Source organism: Salmo salar, chromosome ssa05 (genome assembly GCF_905237065.1).
Source record: "Salmo salar chromosome ssa05, Ssal_v3.1, whole genome shotgun sequence".
NCBI classification, from domain to species: Eukaryota; Metazoa; Chordata; class Actinopteri; order Salmoniformes; family Salmonidae; genus Salmo; species Salmo salar.
Window position 1 is genome coordinate 58053462 of NC_059446.1, and position 22100 is coordinate 58075561.

The 22100-nt window shown below is 40.1% G+C and overlaps 2 protein-coding genes across 3 annotated transcripts in view; both read right to left on the reverse strand.

The window, feature by feature from the left end:
- plcl2 (phospholipase C like 2) overlaps positions 1–2424 on the reverse strand; it is a 61202-nt gene extending 58778 nt beyond the window's left edge. Inside the window, exons 1-2 of the mRNA XM_014200729.2 lie at positions 2059–2424; positions 985–1435 (exon numbers count right to left, since the gene is read on the reverse strand). Of these exons, the coding sequence (XP_014056204.1) occupies positions 985–1233 (249 nt within the window). The 5' untranslated portion in view covers positions 1234–1435; positions 2059–2424. The remainder of the gene's footprint in view (positions 1–984; positions 1436–2058) is intronic.
- Positions 2425–12094: 9670 nt separating this feature from the next.
- On the reverse strand, positions 12095–19191 carry LOC106605273 (cysteine-rich venom protein ophanin). 2 transcript variants are annotated; one of them, XM_045718421.1, is made up of 8 exons: positions 19079–19191; positions 18655–18754; positions 17050–17150; positions 16772–16862; positions 16301–16443; positions 13263–13351; positions 13057–13139; positions 12095–12873 (listed from the first exon to the last, which is right to left on the reverse strand). In XM_045718421.1, exons 2-8 carry the CDS (start codon positions 18716–18718, stop codon positions 12746–12748), a joined length of 699 nt encoding a protein of 232 aa, XP_045574377.1. In that variant the 5' UTR covers positions 18719–18754; positions 19079–19191; the 3' UTR covers positions 12095–12745. The 2 variants fall into 2 exon arrangements, with proteins under 2 accessions (XP_045574377.1, XP_014056205.1); XM_014200730.2 differs by having other exon boundaries at positions 18495–18754.
- Positions 19192–22100: the final 2909 nt, after the last annotated feature.

The following is a 22100-nucleotide window of genomic DNA, read 5'->3' on the forward strand; positions in this document are numbered from 1 at the left end:
TAGGCCTATTTAGGGATTTGTAGCCTTCACTTTCGGGGAAAACAAGTCAAACAACCTTGCAACACAGTCAATATGAGAAATAGGTGAATGCATAATTTCCTTCATGAGGCCATCTGTTGTTGGCTAATATTGAGGTCAACTGACAACACTATCTAAATTAAGACAACGGAATTCAAAGCTGAGAGGTCTTAATGAGGAAAAGCCTTGTCTCATGTGATGAACTGCTTACCAAACCAATGTGTTCAGAAGCAACAATGGCACCAATTTAATTTGGAAACTGTTCTTAACCACAGGAATTGGTCCCGACTTTCCCAAATTTGGAATGGCAACATATGGTAAACGTCAAGCCCTCAAAATTGTTGCTTGAAAGATGCCGCAAACGGATCACTTTGGTCTCCAAATTCAGTTTATGCAAAGCACTCAAGCAATGCTTTCCAAAAGAACAGAACAGAACAGAACGTCTTTGTAAGAATGCCTGTAGCCTAGACATTGTTGGCCCATACTAATTCCCTATGTCCTCATATTAAGGTGTTTATTAGTCCCCCATCTTCAATTTCATTCATTAGTCAGTGAGGACTTGGCCTAGGCTATTTTATAAGAAAAACACTCAATCTGATAACGTAGGTTTATCCCCTCCTAGTAGTAGCCTAACCAGAATTCAGTCAAATAGTGTAGATATTTACCATGAGCTGACAACACAGAAGTTACTTAATTTTCTCTGAATGGTGAATTGACACTTGCAATGAAATTCAGACAAGACCTCTACTTTCACCTGACTGTTTGCATTGTTAATGTATGTGTGAACAGTGGTTTTTGGATTGCAAGTGCTCATTTGGTCGAGGTTGCTGAACCAATGTGCATAACATGTACACTTAGTGGAAGATCAAATCTAAGGATGCATCCACTAAGCTAACAATCTAGCCAACCATGGACCTCTTTTTGTGTTCTCAAATCTGTGTAAATCTGCATACAAATATGCTTTACCTTTATAATGCTGCTCCTGCGTGGTATTCCGGATTTGGAATCCAACCCGACAGAGGAGTTGTTAGCCGTTTCAAGCCCTGGGCTGTCAGGTAACGTTTCTGATCCAACCATGTCTGCCGGTATCCCACAGTCCCCATTGAAGACCGATACTTCGCACTGCGTCTTCCCGTCTGTTTTATCACTGGGCAAAGCCACCGAATCCCCAGTAGTCGATGGAGATGAGCCGTCGTTCTCTCCAAACTCCGCCATAGGCACTCCACGCACACAGACAGACCAAGCGTAGCTGTCAAGCTGCTATGTAGGTGTTTCACTTGCAACGCTGTTGTATTTATCCAATGTTCTGGCTTGCTAGCTAGCTACCTCGTTATAACAACTGCACAAAATCGTTCCGTATCATCATTCGGTCCATATTTGACTGGTATTTAATGTCGCGTGCTCCATGGATTGTGCTCTGTAAAACAAAACATCAACAAGATACATTGAATACCAATAGATTAAACTGTTCAATGCTAGACATTATCTGAAATTGCATGCACACAAGATGTCTAATAATGTGACTTTGAATAGTAGCTGACTAACGTTAGTTAATTACGTTAAAACAGTGCAATTGCATTCAATGGCATTTTCAATTTGCAAAGCTGTCGGTATAACGTTGCAAAATTAGATTTCATAATGGATGCATTAGCTAGCTACATCGTCTCATTTGAAATTCTGTCTGGCAAGTCATTCGATAGTTAGCTGCCTAACTATGCAACGTTAGTAAATTAGTTAACGTTAGTCAACAAGTTAGCCATATTTGCGATCGTCTGGGATAGTGGCTTGTTTGTTAGCTGCTGTGTTGTATATCTAGACTAGAGCTAATTTAGTTATAGTTAGCAAACTTAGTCCTTACTCAGTCATGTTACGTTAACTAACTGACAAAATAGCCCACATTTAATCAACTTGCCAATAGTTAGCTAACATTAACTAACCTGGCAAACTAACGTTACAGCTAAATATTTGTTTTAACTAACCCTCTCGTGTATCTGTTCTACAGCCACACATGCCAAAATAATTTAATGTTATCACACTTGCCTTGCTTGATAAACTATTGTCAAGAGAACAAAGTTCCATTCTGTTGTGCTATCCAGCTGCAACGAGACTACTGTTCAGTCCATGCATCACCACCAGTTGCTGCATTAGCTAGCTTGCAATGCTGCTAACGTTAGTTAGCAAGTAGTCACCGACTAAACCCAACTGTCAATACATTTGCTATCTAAATATTTATCTAGCGAGCTACCCGTTAAGCTAAAGTCGAAAGGTGAACGAACTACTTGTAACAGGCAGCAACGACAACCTTCTGTCAATCAAACCTTGCTAATAGAAAAAGGTATGTCTTATTGAAATACATGAGAACTGCTTTCATCGATCAAATCCAGTTCTTTTTAATTACACTAGAAGACTCCCACCGGGCACAGTTTTGAAGCCACCGCGCCTACATCTTGGCACGCACCCACCACAGTAGAAAAAATACATTTTGGAAGCTATAGAAATGCATTTATTAATGTCTAAACACTTTTTTCCCACGTGTATTCTATTACAAACATCTTAATGCATACTTTACAATTATATTATGTGAGTTAAACATACGTTATATATATTAAAAAAGATATATCCTTAAAGTATCATTTTTGAAAGTACTCATGTTCCTTTCCCCACTACAACAACAAAATACGTATGCATGTAATTCTGTCCTTGATACATTTAACTGAAATACTGTAGAAATCCATTCATTCCTTTGGAGGATTCCTTCTGTGGAGTGCCAATATGGCCGACCAGTGGCTTCAAAAGTCTCATTGCCCAATATATAGCATTTTCCATCCAGGGTTTATATACAGTGCATTCAGAAAGTATTCAGACCACTTCCCTTTTTCCATATTTTGTTACGTTACAGCCTTATTCTAATATTGATTAAATTATTTTTTTCCCTCATCAATCTACACACAGCACCCCATAATGACCAAATTAAAACATGTTTGTAGAAATTTGTGTACATTTATTAAAAATAAAAAACAAAGAATACCTTATTTACATAAGTATTCAGACCCTTTGCTATGAGACTCGAAATTGAGCTCAGATGCATCCTATTTCCATTGATCATCCTTGAGATGTTTCTACAACTTGATTGGAGTCCACCTGTGGTAAATTCAATTAATTGGACATGATTTGGAAAGGCACACAACTGTCTATGTAAGGTCCACAATTGACAGTGCATTTCAGAGCAAAAACCAAACCATGAGGACAAAGGAAATGGCCGTAGAGCTCAGAGACAGGGTTGTGTCGAGGCATATATCTGGGGAAGGGTACCAAAACATGTCTGCAGCTTTGAAGGTCCCCAAGAACACAGTGGCCTCCATCATTCTTAAATGGAAGAAGTTTGGAACCAGCAAGACTCTTCCTAGAGCCGCCTGGCCAAACTGAACAATCAGGGGAGAAGGGCCTAGGTACGGGAGGTGATCAAGAACCTGATGGTCACTCTGACAGAGCTCAAGAGTTCCTGTGGAGATGAGAGAACCTTCCAGGACAACCATCTCTGCAGCACTCCGCCAATCAGGCCTTTATGATAGAGTGGCCAGACAGAAGCCCCTGCTCAGTAAAAGGCACATGACAGCCCGCTTGGAGTTTGCCAAAAGGCCCCTAAAGGACTCTCAGACCATGAGAAACAACATTCTCTGGTCTGAGGAAACCAAGATGGAACTCTTTGGCCGGAATGCCAAGCATCATGTCTGGAGGAAACCTGGCACCATCCCTACGGTGAAGCATGGTGGTGGCAGCATCATGCTGTGGGGATGTTTTTCAGCAGGAGGGACTGGGAGACTAGTCAGGATCTAGGGAAATATGAACGTTGCAAAGTACAGAGAGATCCTTGATGAAAACCTGCTCTAGAGCGCTCAAGGTTCACCTTCCAACAGGACAATGACCCTAAGCACACAGCAAAGACAACGCAGGAATGGCTTCAGGACAAGTCTCTGAATGTCCTTGAGTGGCCTAGCCAGAGCCTGAACTTGAACCCGATCGAACATCTCTGGAGAGACCTGAAAATAGCTGTTCAGTAATGCTCCCCATCCAACCTGACAGAGCTTGAGAGGATCTTCAGAGAAGAATAGGAGAAACTCCCCAAATACAGGTGTGCCAAGCTTGTAGCGTCATACCCAAGAAGACTTGAGGCTGTAATCGCTGCCAAAGGTGCTTTATTAAGTACTGAGTAAAGGGTCTGAATACTTGAGTTTTTATTTTTAATACATTTTCAAAAATGTCAACCTATTTTTGGTTTGTCATTATGGGGTATTGTGGGTAGATTGATAAGGAAAAAACGGTGTAATCAATTTTTAAACAAGGCTGTAATGTAACAACATGTGGAAAAGTCAAGGAGTCTGAATACTTTCCGAATGCATTGTGCGTCATTGATCAAAACACATCGTGAAACTGAAACATCACTAACATCACATTCTTTTGGAGAGATTGGAAACCCAAATTGGTCTACACGGACAAGTTCTGGCCTGGTTTAGATCTTATCTGTTGGAAAGATATCAGTTTGTCTCTGTGGATGGTTTGTCCTCTGACAAATCAACTGTAAATTTCGGTGTTCCTCAAGGTTCCGTTTTAAGACCACTATTGTTTTCACTATATATTTTTACCTCTTGGTGATGTAATTCGGAAACATAATGTTAACTTTTGCTGCTATGCAGATGACACACAGCTGTACATTTTGATGAAACACGGTGAAGCCCCAAAATTGCCCTCCCTGGAAGCCTGTGTTTCAGACATAAGGAAGTGGATGGCTGCAAATGTTCGACTTTTAAACTCGGAACAAAACAGAGATGCTTGTTCTAGGTCCCAAGAAACAAAGAGATCTTCTGTTGAATCTGACAATTAATCTTGATGGTTGTACAGTCGTCTCAAATAAAACTGTGAATGACCTCGGCGTTACTCTGGACCCTGATCTTTCTTTTGACGAACATATCAAGACTGTTTCAAGGACAGCTTTTTTTACATCTACGTAACATTGCAAAAATCGGAAACTTTCTGTCCAAAAATTATGCAGAAAAATGAATCCATGCTTTTGTCACTTCTAGGTTAGACTACTGCAATGATCTACTTTCTGGCTACCCGGATAAAGCACTAAATAAACTTCAGTTAGTGCTAAACACGGCTGCTAGAATCTTGACTAGAACCAAAAAATTTGATCATATTACTCCAGTGCTAGCCTCTCTACACTGGCTTCCTGTTAAGACAAGGGGTGATTTCAAGGTTTTCCTGCTAACCTACAAAGCATTACATGGGCTTGCTCCTGCTTATCTTTCCGATTTGGTCCTGCCGTACATACCTACACGTACAATACGGTCACAAGACGCAGGCCTCCTAACTGTCCCTAGAATTTCTAAGCAAACAGCTGGAGGCAGGGCTTTCAGCTACATTTTTATGGAATGGTCTGCCTACCCATGTGAGAGATGCAGACTCGGTCTCAATCTTTAAGTCTTTACTGAAGACTCATCTCTTCAGTAGGTCCTATGATTGAGTGTAGTCTGGCCCAGGAGTGTGAAAGTGAACGGAAAGGCACTGGAGCAACGAACCGCCCTTGCAGCCTGTACCTGGCAGGTTCCCCTCTCTCCACTGGGATTCTCTCCCTCTAACCCTATTACAGGGGCTGAGTCACTGGCTTACTGGTGTCCTTCCATGCCATCCCTAGGAGGGGTGCGACACTTGAGTGGGTTGAGTCACTGACGTGATCTTCCTGTCTGGGTTGACCCCCCCCCTCAGGTAGGCACATTGAGAACAAGTTCTCATTTACAATTGCGACCTGGCCAAGATAAAGCAAAGCAGACACATACAACAACACAGAGTTACACATGGAGTAAAACAAACACAGTCAATAATATAGTAGAAAAATAAGTCTATATACAATGTGAGCAAATGAGGTGAGATAAGGGAGGTAAAGGCAAAAAAAAGGCCATGGTGGTGAAGTAAATACAATATAGCAAGTAAAACACTGGAATGGTAGATTTGCAGAAAGTGCAAAGTAGAAATAGAAATAATGGGGTGCACAGGAGCAAAATAAATAAATACAGTAGGGGAAGTGGTAGTTGTTTGGGCTAAATTATAGATGGGCTATGTACAGGTGTAGTAATCTGTGAGCTGCTCTGACAGCTGGTGCTTAAAGCTAGTGAGGGAGATAAGTGTTTCCAGTTTGAGAGATTTTTGTAGTTCGTTCCAGTCATTGGCAGCAGAGAACTGGAAGGAGAGGCGGCCGAAGGAGGAATTGGCTTTGGGGGTGCCCAGAGAGATATACCTGCTGGAGCGCGTGCTACAGGTGGGTGCTGCTATGGTGACCAGCGAGCTGAGATAAGGGGGGACTTTACCTAGCAGGGTCTTGTAGATGACCTGGAGCCAGTGGGTTTGGCGACGAGTATGAAGCGAGGGCCAGCCAACGAGAGCGTACAGGTCGCATTGGTGGGTAGTATATGGTGCTTTGGTGACAAAACGGATGGCACTGTGATAGACTGCATCCAATTTATTGAGTAGGGTATTGGAGGCTATTTTGTAAATGACATCGCCAAAGTCGAGGATCGGTAGGATGGTCAGTTTTACAAGGGTATGTTTGGGTATATACTCAGCCTTATCTCAGGATGGTAGGTTGGTGGTTGGAGATATCCCTCTAGTGGTGTGAGGGTTGTGCTTTGGCAAAGTGGGTGGGGTTATATCCTGCCTGTTTGGCCCTGTCCGGGGGTATTGTCGGACGGGGTCACAGTGTCTCCCGACCCCTCCTGTCTCAGTCTCCAGTATTTATGCTGCAATAGTTTATGTGTCGGGGGGCTAGGGTCAGTCTGTTATATCTGGAGTGTTTCTCGTGTCTTATACGGTGTCCTGTGTGAATTTAAGTATGCTCTTTCTAATTCTTTCTTTCTTTCTCTCTCTCGGAGGACCTAAGCCCTAGGACCATGCCTCAGGACTACCTGACCTGAAGACTCCTTGCTGTCCCCAGTCCACCTGGCCGTGCTGCTGCTCCAGTTTCAACTGCTCTGCCTGCGGCTATGGAACCCTGACCTGTTCACCGGACGTGCTACCTGTCCCAGACCTGCTGTTTTCAACTCTCTAGAGATAGCAGGAGCGGTAGAGATACTCTGAATGATCGGCTATGAAAAGCCAACTGACATTTACTCCTGAGGTGCTGACCTGTTGCACCCTCGACAACCACTGTGATTATTATTATTTGACCCTGCTGGTCATCTATGAACATTTGAACATCTTGGCCATGTTCTGTTATAATCTCCACCCGGCACAGCCAGAAGAGGACTGGCCTCATAGCCTGGTTCCTCTCTAGGTTTCTTCCTAGGTTCTGGCCTTTCTAGGGAGTTTTTCCTATCCACCGTGCTTCTACACCTGCATTGCTTGCTGTTTGGGGTTTTAGGCTGGGTTTCTGTACAGCACTTTGTGACATCAGCTGATGTAAGAAGGGCTTTATAAATACATTTGATTTGATCAAAACACATTGTGAAACTGGAACATCACTAAGTAACAGCTCCATTGACACAAATGTAACTAGACAAATCAATATAGGTTACGATCTAGGTTTTCTCTGAATCTCCTATCAATTATAAATCATCAAATATGTTGTAGAATGTTATACATCAAAAAGGAATGTTTGAATTATTCAAGGAAAACCGGTGATGCTAGACATCCCAAGCGGGAATTAAAAAAATATATATACTAAAATCATACCACATTAACATATTTTAAGTGTATTTAAATTGGAGAAATGTTAAATATTTATTGCATGTAATGTCAATTTTATTAGCGTTTAGTTTATTAACTACATTTAAAATGATCTAAATTGGGGAAACTTTTGTGATTAAGTATATTCTTTGTATATTAGATAAAGAGCATAACAAATGTACTTTGAATACACCTTAAGTACATATTATGTATACAGTATTTCTCACAATTAGAAATATACTAAAAGGGTATTTGAATTAGAATTCCTGTGTTTTCTTTACAAAACATTTTTTATGTTTCAAGTATAGTTTTTCAATACACTTCTGCTCATTAATCATATTAGCTATATAAAGGTTACCTTGATTGACCATGGCAGCTTTTCAGCTATTTAAAAAAAAAAATGAACCTTTATTCTTATTACAATGACGGCCTACCACGGCCAAACCCAGACGACGCTGGGCCAATTGTGCGCCGCCCTATGGGACTCCCAATTACGTCCGGATGTGATACAGCCTGGAATCAAACCAGGGTCTGTAGTGACGCCTCTTGCACTGAGATGCAGTGCCTAAGACCACTGCGCCACTCGGGAGCCCTTATAAAGCAGTTGAACAGGAATTCAGAAAGTACTTCAAAACAAATTATTGGCACTTGCAAAAGTATTCATACCCCTTGGATTTATTCACATTTTGTTGTTACAAAGTGGGATTCAAATGGATTTAATTGTCAACAATCTACACAAAGTACTCTAATGTTAAAGTGGAAGATTTCTATCTATTGTTTTGGAAAGATTGATAGAAATTAAACAACAAAAATATAGTCGTTGCATAAGTATTCAGCTCCCTGAGTTTATAGTATGTATTGACACTGTGTCTCCCTGTTCGGGTGGCACTCGGCGGTCGTCGTCACCGGCCTACTAGCTGCCACCGATCCCTTTTTCCTTTTCTGTTGGTTTTGCCTTTATTTGTTGCACCTGTGTTCTATTTAGTTATTAGATGGGTATTTAAGCCCGTCTGTGTCACGACAATGTTGTTGATCCATCCTCAGTTTTCTCCCGTCACAGCCATTAAACTCAGTAAGTATTTTACAATCACCGATGGCCTCATGGTAACATCCCTGAAGAGTTTCATTCCTGTCCTGCAGCTCAGTTCAGAAGGACGACTGTATATTTAATGTATCTGGGTGGTTTAATACATATTCCACAGCATAATTAATAACTTGACCATGCTTAAAGAGATATTCAATGTCTGGTTTGAGATTGTTACCCATCTACCAATCACTGCCCTTCTTTCAAAAAGATCCTTGGTCTTTGTAGTTGAATCTGTGCTTGATATTCAATACATGACTGAGGGACCTTACAGATGTCGTATGTATGGGGGACAGAGGAAGGGTTAGTCATAAAAAAAATCATATATCATCATATCATTTTGACATTAGAGTATTTTAACAACTCACGACAATTAAATACATTTTAATCCCACTTTTTAACACAATAAAATGTGACGAAATACAAGGGGTATGAATACTTTTGCAAGGCACTTATAATGTACTTGATCACTCACAAGCAGAGTTTAATGGTTTTTTTATTATCAATGCGGGGCCTCCCGAGTGGCACAGTGGTCTAAGGCACTGCATCGTAGTGCTAGAGGCATCCCTACAGATCCAGGTTCGAGACCCATGAGGCGGCACACAATTGGCCCAGCGTCGTCCGGCTTAGGGGAGGGTTTGGCCGGCTGGGATGTCCTTGTCCCGTCGCACTCTAGTGACTCCTGTCCTGGGCCGGGCGCATGCACGCTGACTTCGGTCGCCAGCTGTACAGTGTTTCCTCCGACACATTGGTGCGGCTGGCTTCCGGGTTAAGCGAGCAGTGTGTCAAGAAGCAGTGTCGCTTGGCAGGGTTGTGTTTCAGAGGATGCTTGGCTCTCGACCTTCGCCTCTCCCAAGTCTGTACCTTGGCTGCATTCCAAACACTTAAAAGACACACCCTATCCCCTCAGCCCTCAAATTAAGTGGACACTTCTGATGACGTCTGACGAGTATACGCAAGGGGCGAGGGAAGGAATGTTTTTTTAAATGGACCACCCTTGGCCAGAAATTCGTCACTCATTCATCCAGCGATGATTGTGTTTTCAGCCACCGGTAACTTGTGGGTGCTTTATATGCTCTACATTCAATTATGATTGCATGTCTACTTATATTAAATATATAATTATTAATATACACCTACCAATTAGCAAATTAATTAGCTAACTAACGTTAGCCTGCCTAGCTGGAAATTCTGAAGAAGGAAAATGTTTAATTTCTACAATTTCAAAAACATAACCAAACAAAAACATATTTACTTTTTACAAGACGTGCCGTCATGTGCATTAGTAGCACAATTTCTAACTTACAGTATTTGCATTCATTTTTACTTACACTTGTATGTTGACTTCTCCATTGATGTTGTTTTTAAGTTTTCGCTGACTTTTCTTAGCGGATGTACAATCGTCGCAAATTGAATTATGGGGAGTTTCAGGCCCCTGGAGTGAACATAATTATACACTCGCAAAGCCAACTAAAAACGAGGGCTGAGGGCCTTACGTTGCAAACTTCCCTTGCTTGGCTAATCATTTGGACCACCCTCCAAGATGGATTCCCCCAAGGACATATGGCGAGGGTGAGTGGACGAGGGTGTGTCTTAAGTGTTTGGACCATAACCCTTGTCTCAAGGTACTCCGTACCGGAGTTGCAGCGATGGGACAAGACTGTAACTGTCACGACTTCCGCCGAAGTTGGTGCCTCTCCTTGTTCGGGTGGCGTTCGGCGATCGACGTCACAGGCTATCCACCGATCTACATTTCTTTTTCCATTTGTTTTGTCTGTATTGTACACACCTGGTTCCCATTTCATTTGAATTATTTCCCTATTTAACCCTCTGGAGCCATCATGGCTTTGTGCGTGTTTATTGTTGTCAGTTGTCTCGTTTATGTGATTCTGGATTTTCGTTCTCCTTGTTGGAGGATTATTTTTGAGTGAAGTTACTATTATTACTCATCTCTGTGTCCTGCGCCTGACTCCGCCTACCCACATCACCTAGACTCTGACAGTAACTACCAATTGGATATCACGAAATTGGGGAGAAAAAGGGGTAAAAAATAATATATATATATTTTTAAATCAATGTTTCAATTTAAAAACAACTCCAAGTGTATTTTGAATTAGTATACTAAAATGACAATTAAAGCGTTTCAAATTGAAGTACAGTTTTAATGAGTGTGTTTAAGTTTAAAGATAGTGAACATATAGTATACTAAAAGATTGAAAAGCAATTAATTTAAACTATATTTTTAATAAGTGTATTGAAGGTTGACGATAGTATATTTATAGTATACTAAAAGCTTAAAAACAATTAATTTAAAGTACACTTTTAATAAGTGTGTAATGATAAGTGTAATGAGATTATAGTTATAGTATACTTAAGATATACAAGAAAAATACATCTCGTATTCAATGTATATTCTAATTTTTTGTATACTTGTAATATATTAAAATCTTACACATTTTTCGCTTGGTATGTTAATCAGCAAATGTTAAGATCTTGGATTTAATTCAGATTGTGTCAATCCAAATGATTTCCTGGGTAAAAATATAGCATTTTACGGTCTGAAAAATGTCAATCTGAGACGTTATCAATATGCTGTATTTATGTCAATTATCAACAGAAGACTATATGTTCCTTCAATAGCATAGCCTATAGAGTTATTGAAACAGATAACAGTATAATTCATTGTTTTGCTTGTAGCAGCTCTTATTCACTTTAGCTATTCAAAAAGGATCCTTACAGTTTACATTCTAATATTTTAGTCAAAGTTAACCATGTCTGAGTTTATGTGCAGGAGGGTATGCATTGCTGAAGTTTATGCAGCCTACACATTAGACATGACCATAAACAGTTCAATTGAACCTTTTTGCATCAATTTCCAGACATTAAATATACTGCAGACTACCTTACCTCTATATCAGCGTGCCAGTTCCACCTTGTGTTGCCTTCTCAGGGTTCTTATTAAAGTCATGTGCAATTTTTTCTTATTAAGGATTAGTTCACATAAACCAATTGTTAAAAAGACCTATTGATCAGTTCCAGGATGTTGTAAGGGACACGAGAAGGGACGGTGTATATCAAGCCTGCAGATAGTCATGTTATTCTGATACAGAATGTACTGTTGTACAACAGAGGCATCTGGTGGTGACGCTGACTATCTGAGAGTGACTACTGAGGCCTTTGGTTCTATTTCCATCATCTCAGTTGCCCATTTAAAAACATAAGAAGAGGTTGCGCTTTGGGGGGTTGTAAAACCATTAACACAGACTCCATGAATTAATCTTCATGATCATTTAATGTGATTGAGGAAAACAATAAGGGTTATATAATTCTGTCACGTGAAAACATTTCATGTTGATAGAGAAAATTATGAGCAGCATTCCTTGCATTTCATCAAACATAAAATGATGCCCTGAATCAACTTAAAGTTCAATGTGTTGAGGTATTACAGTTCTGTATAACCATATTACTGTGTAGTTTATTAGCAGAAATGGAATTATCAAAATGTTCACTGTTACAGTAACTGATGGAAATATTGCCTTCTCAAAATGTAGAAGATATTCTTATTCAACTTGCATGCAAATCAAATGCAGATTTTTTGGGGGGTCAAATTGGTATGAAGACATTGAAATCAATAAAAGGGAACAAAATAAATTGCTACGCTTCCAACTAACATTAGTTACTATAGGTTAGACACCTTATGTTACCCCCAGAATAAGAATAATGTTTTAATGTTTTAACTGTACCTTAGACCTACAGTGATAATTAAGATATTATTAGTGATAGTTAGTATTTTTCAAATTAACTGACTTCACCAGAAGTACAGTAGAAAGATCAGCCAGGTGTATCTTCTCATAGACAAGGAAACAACAGAGGAATCATTCAAAGTTATCTTTCAGTGGACCATTTTGAAGAGGTCTGGTGGTTTCATGAGATTTGGGAGGTGCACAGGCAGAGGGCAGGACACCAGGCGTACACCAAAGGATTGGTGCACCCGGCCTGTTTTTTCATGGCGTCACAGTTGGAATACTTGTTTATGTAAGGACAGGGATTGGCTGAAATGACACATGAGAATAAACATTGGCAGTCAATTCATTGTATGTTGACAGTTTATATTTGGTGATTATTGTACATTGAACCGTGTGAACATGTTTTTAAAAGGCATCACTAACATTGCTGAGTCATATTGGTAAGATTTTAGACGGCATGCATGTGTTTTCATCCCGTCTGATACTTACTGCAAAGCTTATTTTCGCAGGAGTTGGGGCAGTCAGCACATGTAGCTCCTTCCTTGTATGGAGCCACTCCTTTGTAGTTTCCCCTGTTAACCAAAGTATTGAAATGATTGCTGGATGATGCCTACCTTCCACTACCAGTTATAGCAAATAGGGTGAAATTGTACACAGGTGTTAGGTGCATTTTGGGTGTGATTGGCGCAACATACGCTCTGTAGTATTGGCATCCATAGAAGTAGACTGAACCAGGACACAGGGCCACACCACAGCCAACCTTGTATGAACTGTTCCAAACCACCTATATGAAAGGAAATGCAGTTTAGTGTTATCAGAGTTTCATTGGCAAATAACCATGATGACACTTGTCGGTAACTACACACCTCTCTGACTACCATACAGCATAGCAAATCAAATCACATTTTCTTGGTCGCATAAACATATTTAGCAGGTGTTATTGCAGGTGTAGCACAATGGTCCATAACAATATACAGTATACAAAATGTTAAGAACGAAGAACACCTGCTCTTTCCATGACAGACTGACCAGGTGAATCCAGCTGAAAGCTATGATCCCTTATTGATGTCACTTGTTAAATCCACTTCAATCAGTGTAGATGAAGGGGAGGAGACGGATTAAAGAAAGATTTTTAAGCCTCGAGACAATTTAGACATGGATTGTGTATGTGTGCCATTCAGAGGGTGAATGGGCAAGACAAACGATTTAAGTGTCTTTGAACGGGGTATGGTAGTAGGTGCCAGGCGCACCGGTTTGTGGTGGTGCAACTCAATATTAGGAAGGTGTTCCTAATGTTTGGTATACTCAGTGTATGTACAATACAATGACTGAAATTGCTACCAAAAGAAATGTCAATAAGTTAGTAATCTATTTTGTAAGTATACTCCTTTGGTGTCAACAGATATATGCGATTAAATATCCCTGAAAATATACGTGACAGAATATAAACTGTAGTTTTGGTGTGTGTTTCCTATCTGACCCTAATTAGTGGTGGACATGTCAAATGTATAAAAAATACCCCATAGTCCATTGCGGGTCCTTTTGTACCTAAAGGTCCAGTGTTATGACTGTATAGTGTTGTTGCTGTGCACTCTGTTTTGGGTGTGGTCAAATCGGTTCACAAGGTATGTTTATTTCTCTATCTGTGTTTGTTTATTCAAATTTGACAGCACATGTATTACTTTGAAAGTTATGGTGCAGTTGTCTTTGATGTGTTTGGAGAGATGTTCATGGGGGTCCAAGCAGTATATTGACTGTTTAAGTAAATCCATTTTGTATTTCTAAAATAGTTAGTGTTTGTGTAGATGCAGTGGCTAACTGCTGTTTTCTTTCATGCAGAAGTTGTTTGTCACTGTTTTTGGTCCGTTGTGAACGTGGTCAGTTGTCTCTGTGGAAGCACTGTAGATATTTAGAAATTGATAGAGCCATCCAGTGAAAGGAACGGAGGTGTGTTTTCGGATTGTTTTACTGTACATTTTTTAAACAAGCAAACTTATACCTGATTCATTAAACTTATTGTTCTTTTTGATATCGGCCTCAGACTGTTTCTCTATAAATGGGCCTATAGAACCTGTGATTTGATCAGATGTTGCACAGTGCCTTTGGAAAGTATTCAGACCCTTTTACTTTTTTGTTGTTAGGTTACAGCCTTATTCTAAAATTGATAAATAGTTTTTTTTGAGTCATCAATCTACACACAATATCCCATAATGACAAAGCAAAAACTGTTTTTTGTTATCCGAAAAGATAAACTGATATCTGTTATCAAATAAGAAAAACTGATATCACATTTACATAAGTATTCAGACCCTTTACTCAGTACTTTGTTGAAGCACCTTTGGCAGCGATTACAGCCTCGAGTCTTCTTGGGTATGATGCTACAAGATTGGCACACCTGTATTTGGGGAGTTTCTCCCATTCTTCTCTGAAGATCCTCTCAAGCTCTGTCAGGTTGGATGGGGAATGTTGCTGCACAGCTATTTTCAGGTCTCTCCAGAGATGTTTGATCGGGTTCAAGTCCGGGCTCTGGCTGGGCCACTCAAGGACATTCAGAGACTTGTCCCGAAGCCACTCTTGCGTTGTCTTGGCTGTGTGCTTAGCGTCGTTGTCCTGTTGGAAGGTGAACCTTTGCCACAGTCTGAGATCCTGATCACTCTGGAGCAGGTTTTCATCAAGGATCTCTCTCTGTACTTTGCTCTGTTCATCTTTGCCTCTACCCTGACTAGTCTCCCAGTCCCTGCCGCTGAATAACATCCTCACAGCATGATGCTGACACCACCACCATGCTTCACTGTATGGATTGTGCCAGGTTTCCTCCAGATGTGACGCTAGGCATTCAGGCCAAATAGTTCAATCTTGGTTTCATCAGACCAGAGAATCTTGTTTCTCATGGTCTGAGAGTCCTTTAAGTGCCTTTTGGCAAACTCATAGTGGGCTTTCATGTGTCTTTTTATTGAGGAGTGGCATCTGTCTGGCCACTCTACCATAAAGGCCTAATTGGTGGAGTGCTGCAGAGATAGTTGTCCTTCTGGAAGGTTCTCCCATCTCCACAGAGGAACTCTGGAGCTCTGTCAGAGTGACCATCGGGTTCTTGGTCACCTCTCTGACCATGGCCCTTCTCCCCTGATTGCTCAGTTTGGCCGGGCAGACAGATCTAGGAAGAGTCTTGTTGGTTCCAAACTTCTTCCATTTAAGAATGATGGAGGCCACTGTGTTCTTGGGGACCTGCAGATATTTTTTTGGTACCCTTCCCAAGATCTGTGCCTTCACACAATCCTGTCTCGGAGCTCTCAGACAATTCCTTCGACCTCATGGCTTGGTTTTTGCTCTGACATGCACTGTCAACTGTGGGACCTTACATAGACAGGTGTGTGCCTTTCCAAATCATGTCCAATCAATGAATTTACCACAGGTGGACTCCAATCAAGTTGTAGAAACATCTCAAGGATGATCAATGGAAATTGAGCTCAGGTGCATCCTGTTTTCAAGTCTCATAGCAAAGGGTCTGAATACCTATTTAAATAAGGTATTTCTGTTTTTTGTTTTTAATAAATGTGCAAAATTAAAAAAAAAAACTGTTTTTGCTTCGTCATGATGGGGTATTGTATGTGGAGGAAGTTGTTTTATTTAATCCATTTTAGAATAAGGCTAACGTAACAAAATGTGGAAAAAGTCAAGGGGTCTGAATACTTTCTTCATGTCATAATGTATCTGCACATAAGATGAATGTTACCTGTGTGTAGTGGCCGATGGGTTTACCATTGATAGATCCATTGGGATAGGAGTAATCTTTGACCTCACTGTTCCAGGCTGTAACTACTGCAGTCCAGTTCCTAAAAGCGGAGGACATGAACAGGTTCTCACCCATTTCGTAATCTGTTCAAAAGTAAAGCATGCATGGAAAAGTTTACTACATACTGTAGGTGTGTAACAGTGAAATCAAGCTGGAACAGTTGACTAAAATGTATTTGAATGCAGGATTTAAGATGTGAACAAATATAAGATAACAGGTAAGCTACCATTGTCACTGGTGATAAGAAATCATGACATTCCAAATATATTTGAGCTTAAGATTGCGCTCACATTGATACCATTGCAGCGAAAGTCTTGAGTTGCATGAATCAATAAAATATATTTGTCTTAGTTTGCTCTACATCAGAGGAAAGACAAGAGATGTCAAGGAGAGACAAAGGGGAAACCGTACCGCCAAGCATGCGACTGCTGGGTGGGCCATGATCCATGGAGCAGGTGTCAACCCAAGCCTGAGCACTGGCCGCTGCCTCCTCACTCCAGTTCTGAAGATCAGATACAAAAAGCTCTAGAATAATGCCATCCACAAGACTGACATCCACATACTAGTGTCCAAGGAGTATACCATAGGGCTGCTCTATGAATTACATATCAGGGATTATACCCTTTACGATGGAAACATTGATTCTGAGGTTGTTACTGATGGAAAGTATATGAATCATGAAAGCGTACCATCTTGAGCATGTTTCTAGCAGTTGGCGTAACCGCTCTCCGGAAGGCGTTGTGCTGGTTAAGGATCTCAGCTTGAACTACTGTGTTGTTTGGGCAAATTTCTATACACACACACACACACACACACACACACACATTATATTGTGGGATTATATGCACATTACTTACCCCACAGGTAAATTCTTCACTAAACCATAATACAAAGCAACTATTTACTCCTAATATCTTTTCCAACATCTTGATTATGAGTCCCAAATCAATCCACTTTCTTTTGAAAAACAGCACATGATGAATTAAACATTGTGTGTAATGACTAAATCCAGTTGAATTAGTTTAGAATCATGTTGGTAGAGGATAGTGAAAGTACACATCGTTTGCAGTCTTCACGTTTTGCTGCATGAAATTGAAAGGGATTAAATGCGGTGTTTTTTTTCTCTCCTACAGTACAGATCTACTCAACCTACTCCACCTTTCTGAAGTAAAATAAAGTTATAGAAAATGTAAACACACAACAACAACAACAACAAAGATGTTTTGTTTTTGCGTATGTCTTCACACCCCAGAGTTAATACTTGGTGGAGCAGCCATTACAGATGTAAATAATTTAGAATAACATTCTACCGACTTTGCACAACTCTTAGGGCAGCATATGCCAATTATTTTTTGTCAAAATTGCTCAAGCGCAGTAAATTTGGTTGGGTATCATTGATGGAAAGCATATTTAAACCTCTTTTCAAGCAGATTTATGTCAGGACTGAGTCCAGACCACTCGACGACACAACACCTTTTGGAAATCCATTCGGGTGTGTCTGACATAAGATTAGGTATAATTGTCTCACTGAAAAATACAACTCTATCCCAGGGTTTTCAGAAGACTGAGGAGGGGGGGGTTTTGTCAATATTTACCTGGGCTTTGCGGCTTTCATATTTATTTTGAAATTGACAAACTCCCCAGTCCCTGCCGATGACAAGCAATACATATAACATGATGCTGCCACCATAATACCAACCAGGAGGTTTTTTTTTTTCTCAGGAAAATTATAACTATTTTAATGCCAAAGACATACCTGAATGGCTTTCCAAGAGGTGTTTACTTGTCCCTCAATGGTCCAGTCTCAATCCTGAACTAAATCTCCTTAAAAAAGGTTTGAATATTGATAATTCAAAATGATTCAATGCTTTAAGGGCTGCCAAAGGTGCTTCAACCAAGTATGAACTCTGGGGTGTCAAGACATATGCAATCAAGACATTTTCATTTAATTTAGAATTGATTTGGAAAATGTTCTATAACAGTCTTTCACTTTTACAATCTGGAGTAGGTTGGGGAACATATGAAAATGAATCGCTTTTTAAATGTTAAGGCAGCAAAATGCGGAGGCTGTGCAAGGGGTGTGTAGACTTTCACTGGGCACTGTGTTAGAATGTTCGTAAGGCATTGTACTTACTTGACTGTGGACACAGCAGTAGGAGATGGCTCAAGGGAAAGAATGAAAAGCTTTCAGAATAAGATCTTTCATAAATACTATAACATGTAATTGCCCTCACATCTAATGTACTGTTTCAGATTACATATGTGGTTTTCTTTTCAGCAATTAGTAGGAGTACTTACCATATTGCACGCAGAGTACACGTCATGCAGTGTCAGGATGCAAACCAATATCGCAAACATTGTGTCTGAAATCCGGGAGAGAGAGACTGCACCTATCTAGAATAAGAATCCACATGATCAGTATGGAGTACCTTGCCTTAGTTGACCTGTTGTCAGAACCTTTGCACAACTGTATGATAGCATCTATGGCATTTTTGTTACCTTATTTTAACATCAACTTTAGTCTTTTCTCACTAACCTATTCACATTGATAGCCATAAGCGAAAATGTTACTAAACAATAAAAATAGGAAATCCTTTGAGAATCAAGAGACTAGCCTTTGCACATCACGGAGACTGATGAATTCATATTTTAGCATGCGTGTTCTCGAATAGTTAATGCTCTAAAGATCTGTAATTCTTGCAGAGCGAAGAGGCTTACCTGATCATGGGTCTTCAAGAGGTTGAGTGTCGCTTGATGCTGTTCTTTTTCCTTTTATAGGCAACGCCGGGCTATATTCGTGACTGTGGTAGGCTCACCTTTTTTTTCACTACTAATGATGCGGAGGCTGTCAATATTACACAATAGATGCAGAACAACAATGCATCCAGAAACCAGCATTGAGAAGCTGACAGAAGTAAATATGAATTTGTAAGTGAATGGGGGTGTAGTTTCTCCACTCTGCAGCCCTCCACAAAGAAAGGAGAAGCGCTCTGTAAATACTAGTGTAAATAAAATAACAATTACGGATGGCGTTGACTGCATATGAGTGGATGCATTTCTTTGTTTGGAATGGTACACCAATTAGGGAGCTCACAATGTCAAATAGTCTTCCTTGAGTTTGTTCTAGCTTGCACTTTTGTCAGTCAGATTAACTAGCCTTTGAAGACTTTGCCTTTGGGGTCTGTCTAGCCAATGTGTCTGGGCCACAATAATGACTGTTTAGTGTGTATGACCAAATCCTGTTGTATAAATTCAGTCAATATAGAAGCATTTATCCTTCGCATAATAACTGCTCTGAGGTCAGAGGCATTTCTTTAAAAATGAGTTGTTGGCAACTGACATAATACAGTTGGATATCATTTTGTACACCTAATCATGATGCAAGGTGACTTGGCGTGTTCAGAAAGGCCCCTAACAAATAAAGTGGATACCTAGTCAGTTGTACAACTGAATGCCTTCCGCATTTAAATCAACCCCTCTGCAGCAGAGAGGTGTGGGGGGCTGCCTTAATCAACACCCACGGCACCCAGGGAACAGTGGTTTAACTGCCTTGCTCAGGACGACAGATTTTTACCTTGTCAACTCGGGGACTCAATCCAGCAACCTTTCAGTTACTGGCCCAATGCTCTAACCACTAGGCTACCTGCCACACTCAATAAGAATATTTGATTATGCTTATGACTTGACTTTAAATCAAGATCTCATTAACTTTTATTAATAAACCAATAAATCACTGAATGGACTGTGTATCATTGCTAATAAACAAATGTCTGTCATAATCAAGGTGTAATTAGTATTTTTCAAACGGATTCCCTCTATCCCTAAAAAGGCTGAAATACAGTATGTCTAGAGGGCACATAGAAAGGGGGTAGGTAGATTTATGAGAATAATATTTTTTTGATCTGCAACACACCTAAAATGCAATGAGAGAATATGCTGAAACCAAGCACCCACGTCATGTCTTTCAATGTCATATCACCTTAACATTCATTCATCTCTGTCACTTGTTATGTTTGTATATTTAACTGGGTGTTCCTCTCTACATACTATACATTTTTGGGATGCAGCAAATACAATGTATGCTGTCTGAACTGAAAATACTGAATAAAAGTATAAATGCAAGAACTTCAGAGATTTTACTGAGTTACAGTTCATATCAGGAAATCAGTCAATTGAAATAAATTCATTAGACCCTAATCTATGGATTTCACATGACTGGGAATACAGATATGCATCTGTTGGTAATAGATTCCTTTGAAAGAATGTAAGGGCGTGGATCAGAACCAGTCAGTATCTGTTGTGACAACCATTTGCCTCGTGCAGCACGACATCTCCTTCACCTTGAGTTGACCAGGCTGTTGATTGTGGCCTGTCGATTGTTGTCCCACTCCTCTTCAAATGTTGTGCGAAGTTGCTGGATATTGGCGGGAACTGGAACATGCTGTCGTACGCGTCGATTCAGAGCATCCCAAACATGCTCAATGGGTGACATGCAGGCCATGAGTATGCAGGCCATGGAAGAACTGGGTCATTTTCAGCTTCTGGAAATTGTAATATTTTTGGTCCTGATGTGGTAAGACAGTTGAAATAAAATCACAATCCATTTTGTAAGTTATATTCTTCAAGACTAAATGGCTATACAGTATATTAATTGAAATGTCCTAAAATGGATGTACCAATCCCTGATTGCCACTTTTAAATAATATTTACAGTTTTTTACAATTGCTAAGAAGCGTTTACCTATACTTAAGATACTTTTTCTAAAGTCTTAACACAGCAACATCACACAATTAGCCAAATAGTAAATGTTATGCTCAAAACCACATTTTGTTCCTTAAACACCAACTCTACATTTCAAAATACAAAAAACTTTCTCTACATACACTAACTCTATCAAAACACGGCAATCCCGACTCAATATCTAATCATTGTCAAAACACTTACACATGTTTTCTATCCAAGAGGAACATATAGGCAATCACAGCACAGCGACTTTCAAAATACTAACAGTTGATGGCATTACAAAAACTGCAGTACTTTTCATGTTTTAGTTCTACCTGCATACAATAGACAATCCATATTTTTTTATATTTCAATTTCTTTTTACTGTAAACCACTACATTTTTTGGTTGAGTGTTGAATGTGTGTCAGCGTATGCGCTACTGGTGTTGAAGTCAGGTGCAGGAGAGCAGAGAGTTGTGATCAGGCGCACACTTTAATCTGCAGAAGCAAACAACAGATGGACGCAACAGTGTCCAACAAACCTCAAGCCACAGGCAAAAGTGCAAAGCGTGACAAAGTCGCAAATAAGCAAAAATGTTTAATAATTAAACATACTCCGGGTTGACACATAGTACCCGGGGAAAAACCAGCTAGCCGCGTCAATACAAAACACGTAACAAAACAATCCCACACAAAGACATGGGGGGAACAGAGGAATTTAAATATGCAGTTGATTAGGGAATGTAAACCAGGTGTGCGGGGAACAAGACAAAACAAATGGAACAATGACAAATGGAGCAGCGATGGCTAGAAGGCCGGTGATGTCGACCGCCGAACGCCGCCCGAACAAGGAGAGGAGCCAACTTCGGCGGAAGTCTTGACAATGTGTGCATTTTTGGCAACATACTATCTAAAAGTGAATGAGTCATCTTTACTTTATAGAACGTAGAGTAGAAAAAATAGTAAGTGACAGAATTGCTGCAGTAAAAGCTTTAATAGCAACATGAAATTGCTGCCG

Coding starts and splice junctions, on each gene's coding strand:
- LOC106605273 (XM_045718421.1), bottom strand. CDS start 18,718: ATGTTTGCGATATTGGTTTGCATCCTGACACTGCATGACGTGTACTCT. Junction 16,863..17,049: donor CTAGAAACATGCTCAAGATG/GTACGCTTTCAT, acceptor TCTGATCTTCAG/AACTGGAGTGAGGAGGCAGC. Junction 13,140..13,262: donor GGATGCCAATACTACAGAGC/GTATGTTGCGCC, acceptor TTTGGTTAACAG/GGGAAACTACAAAGGAGTGG.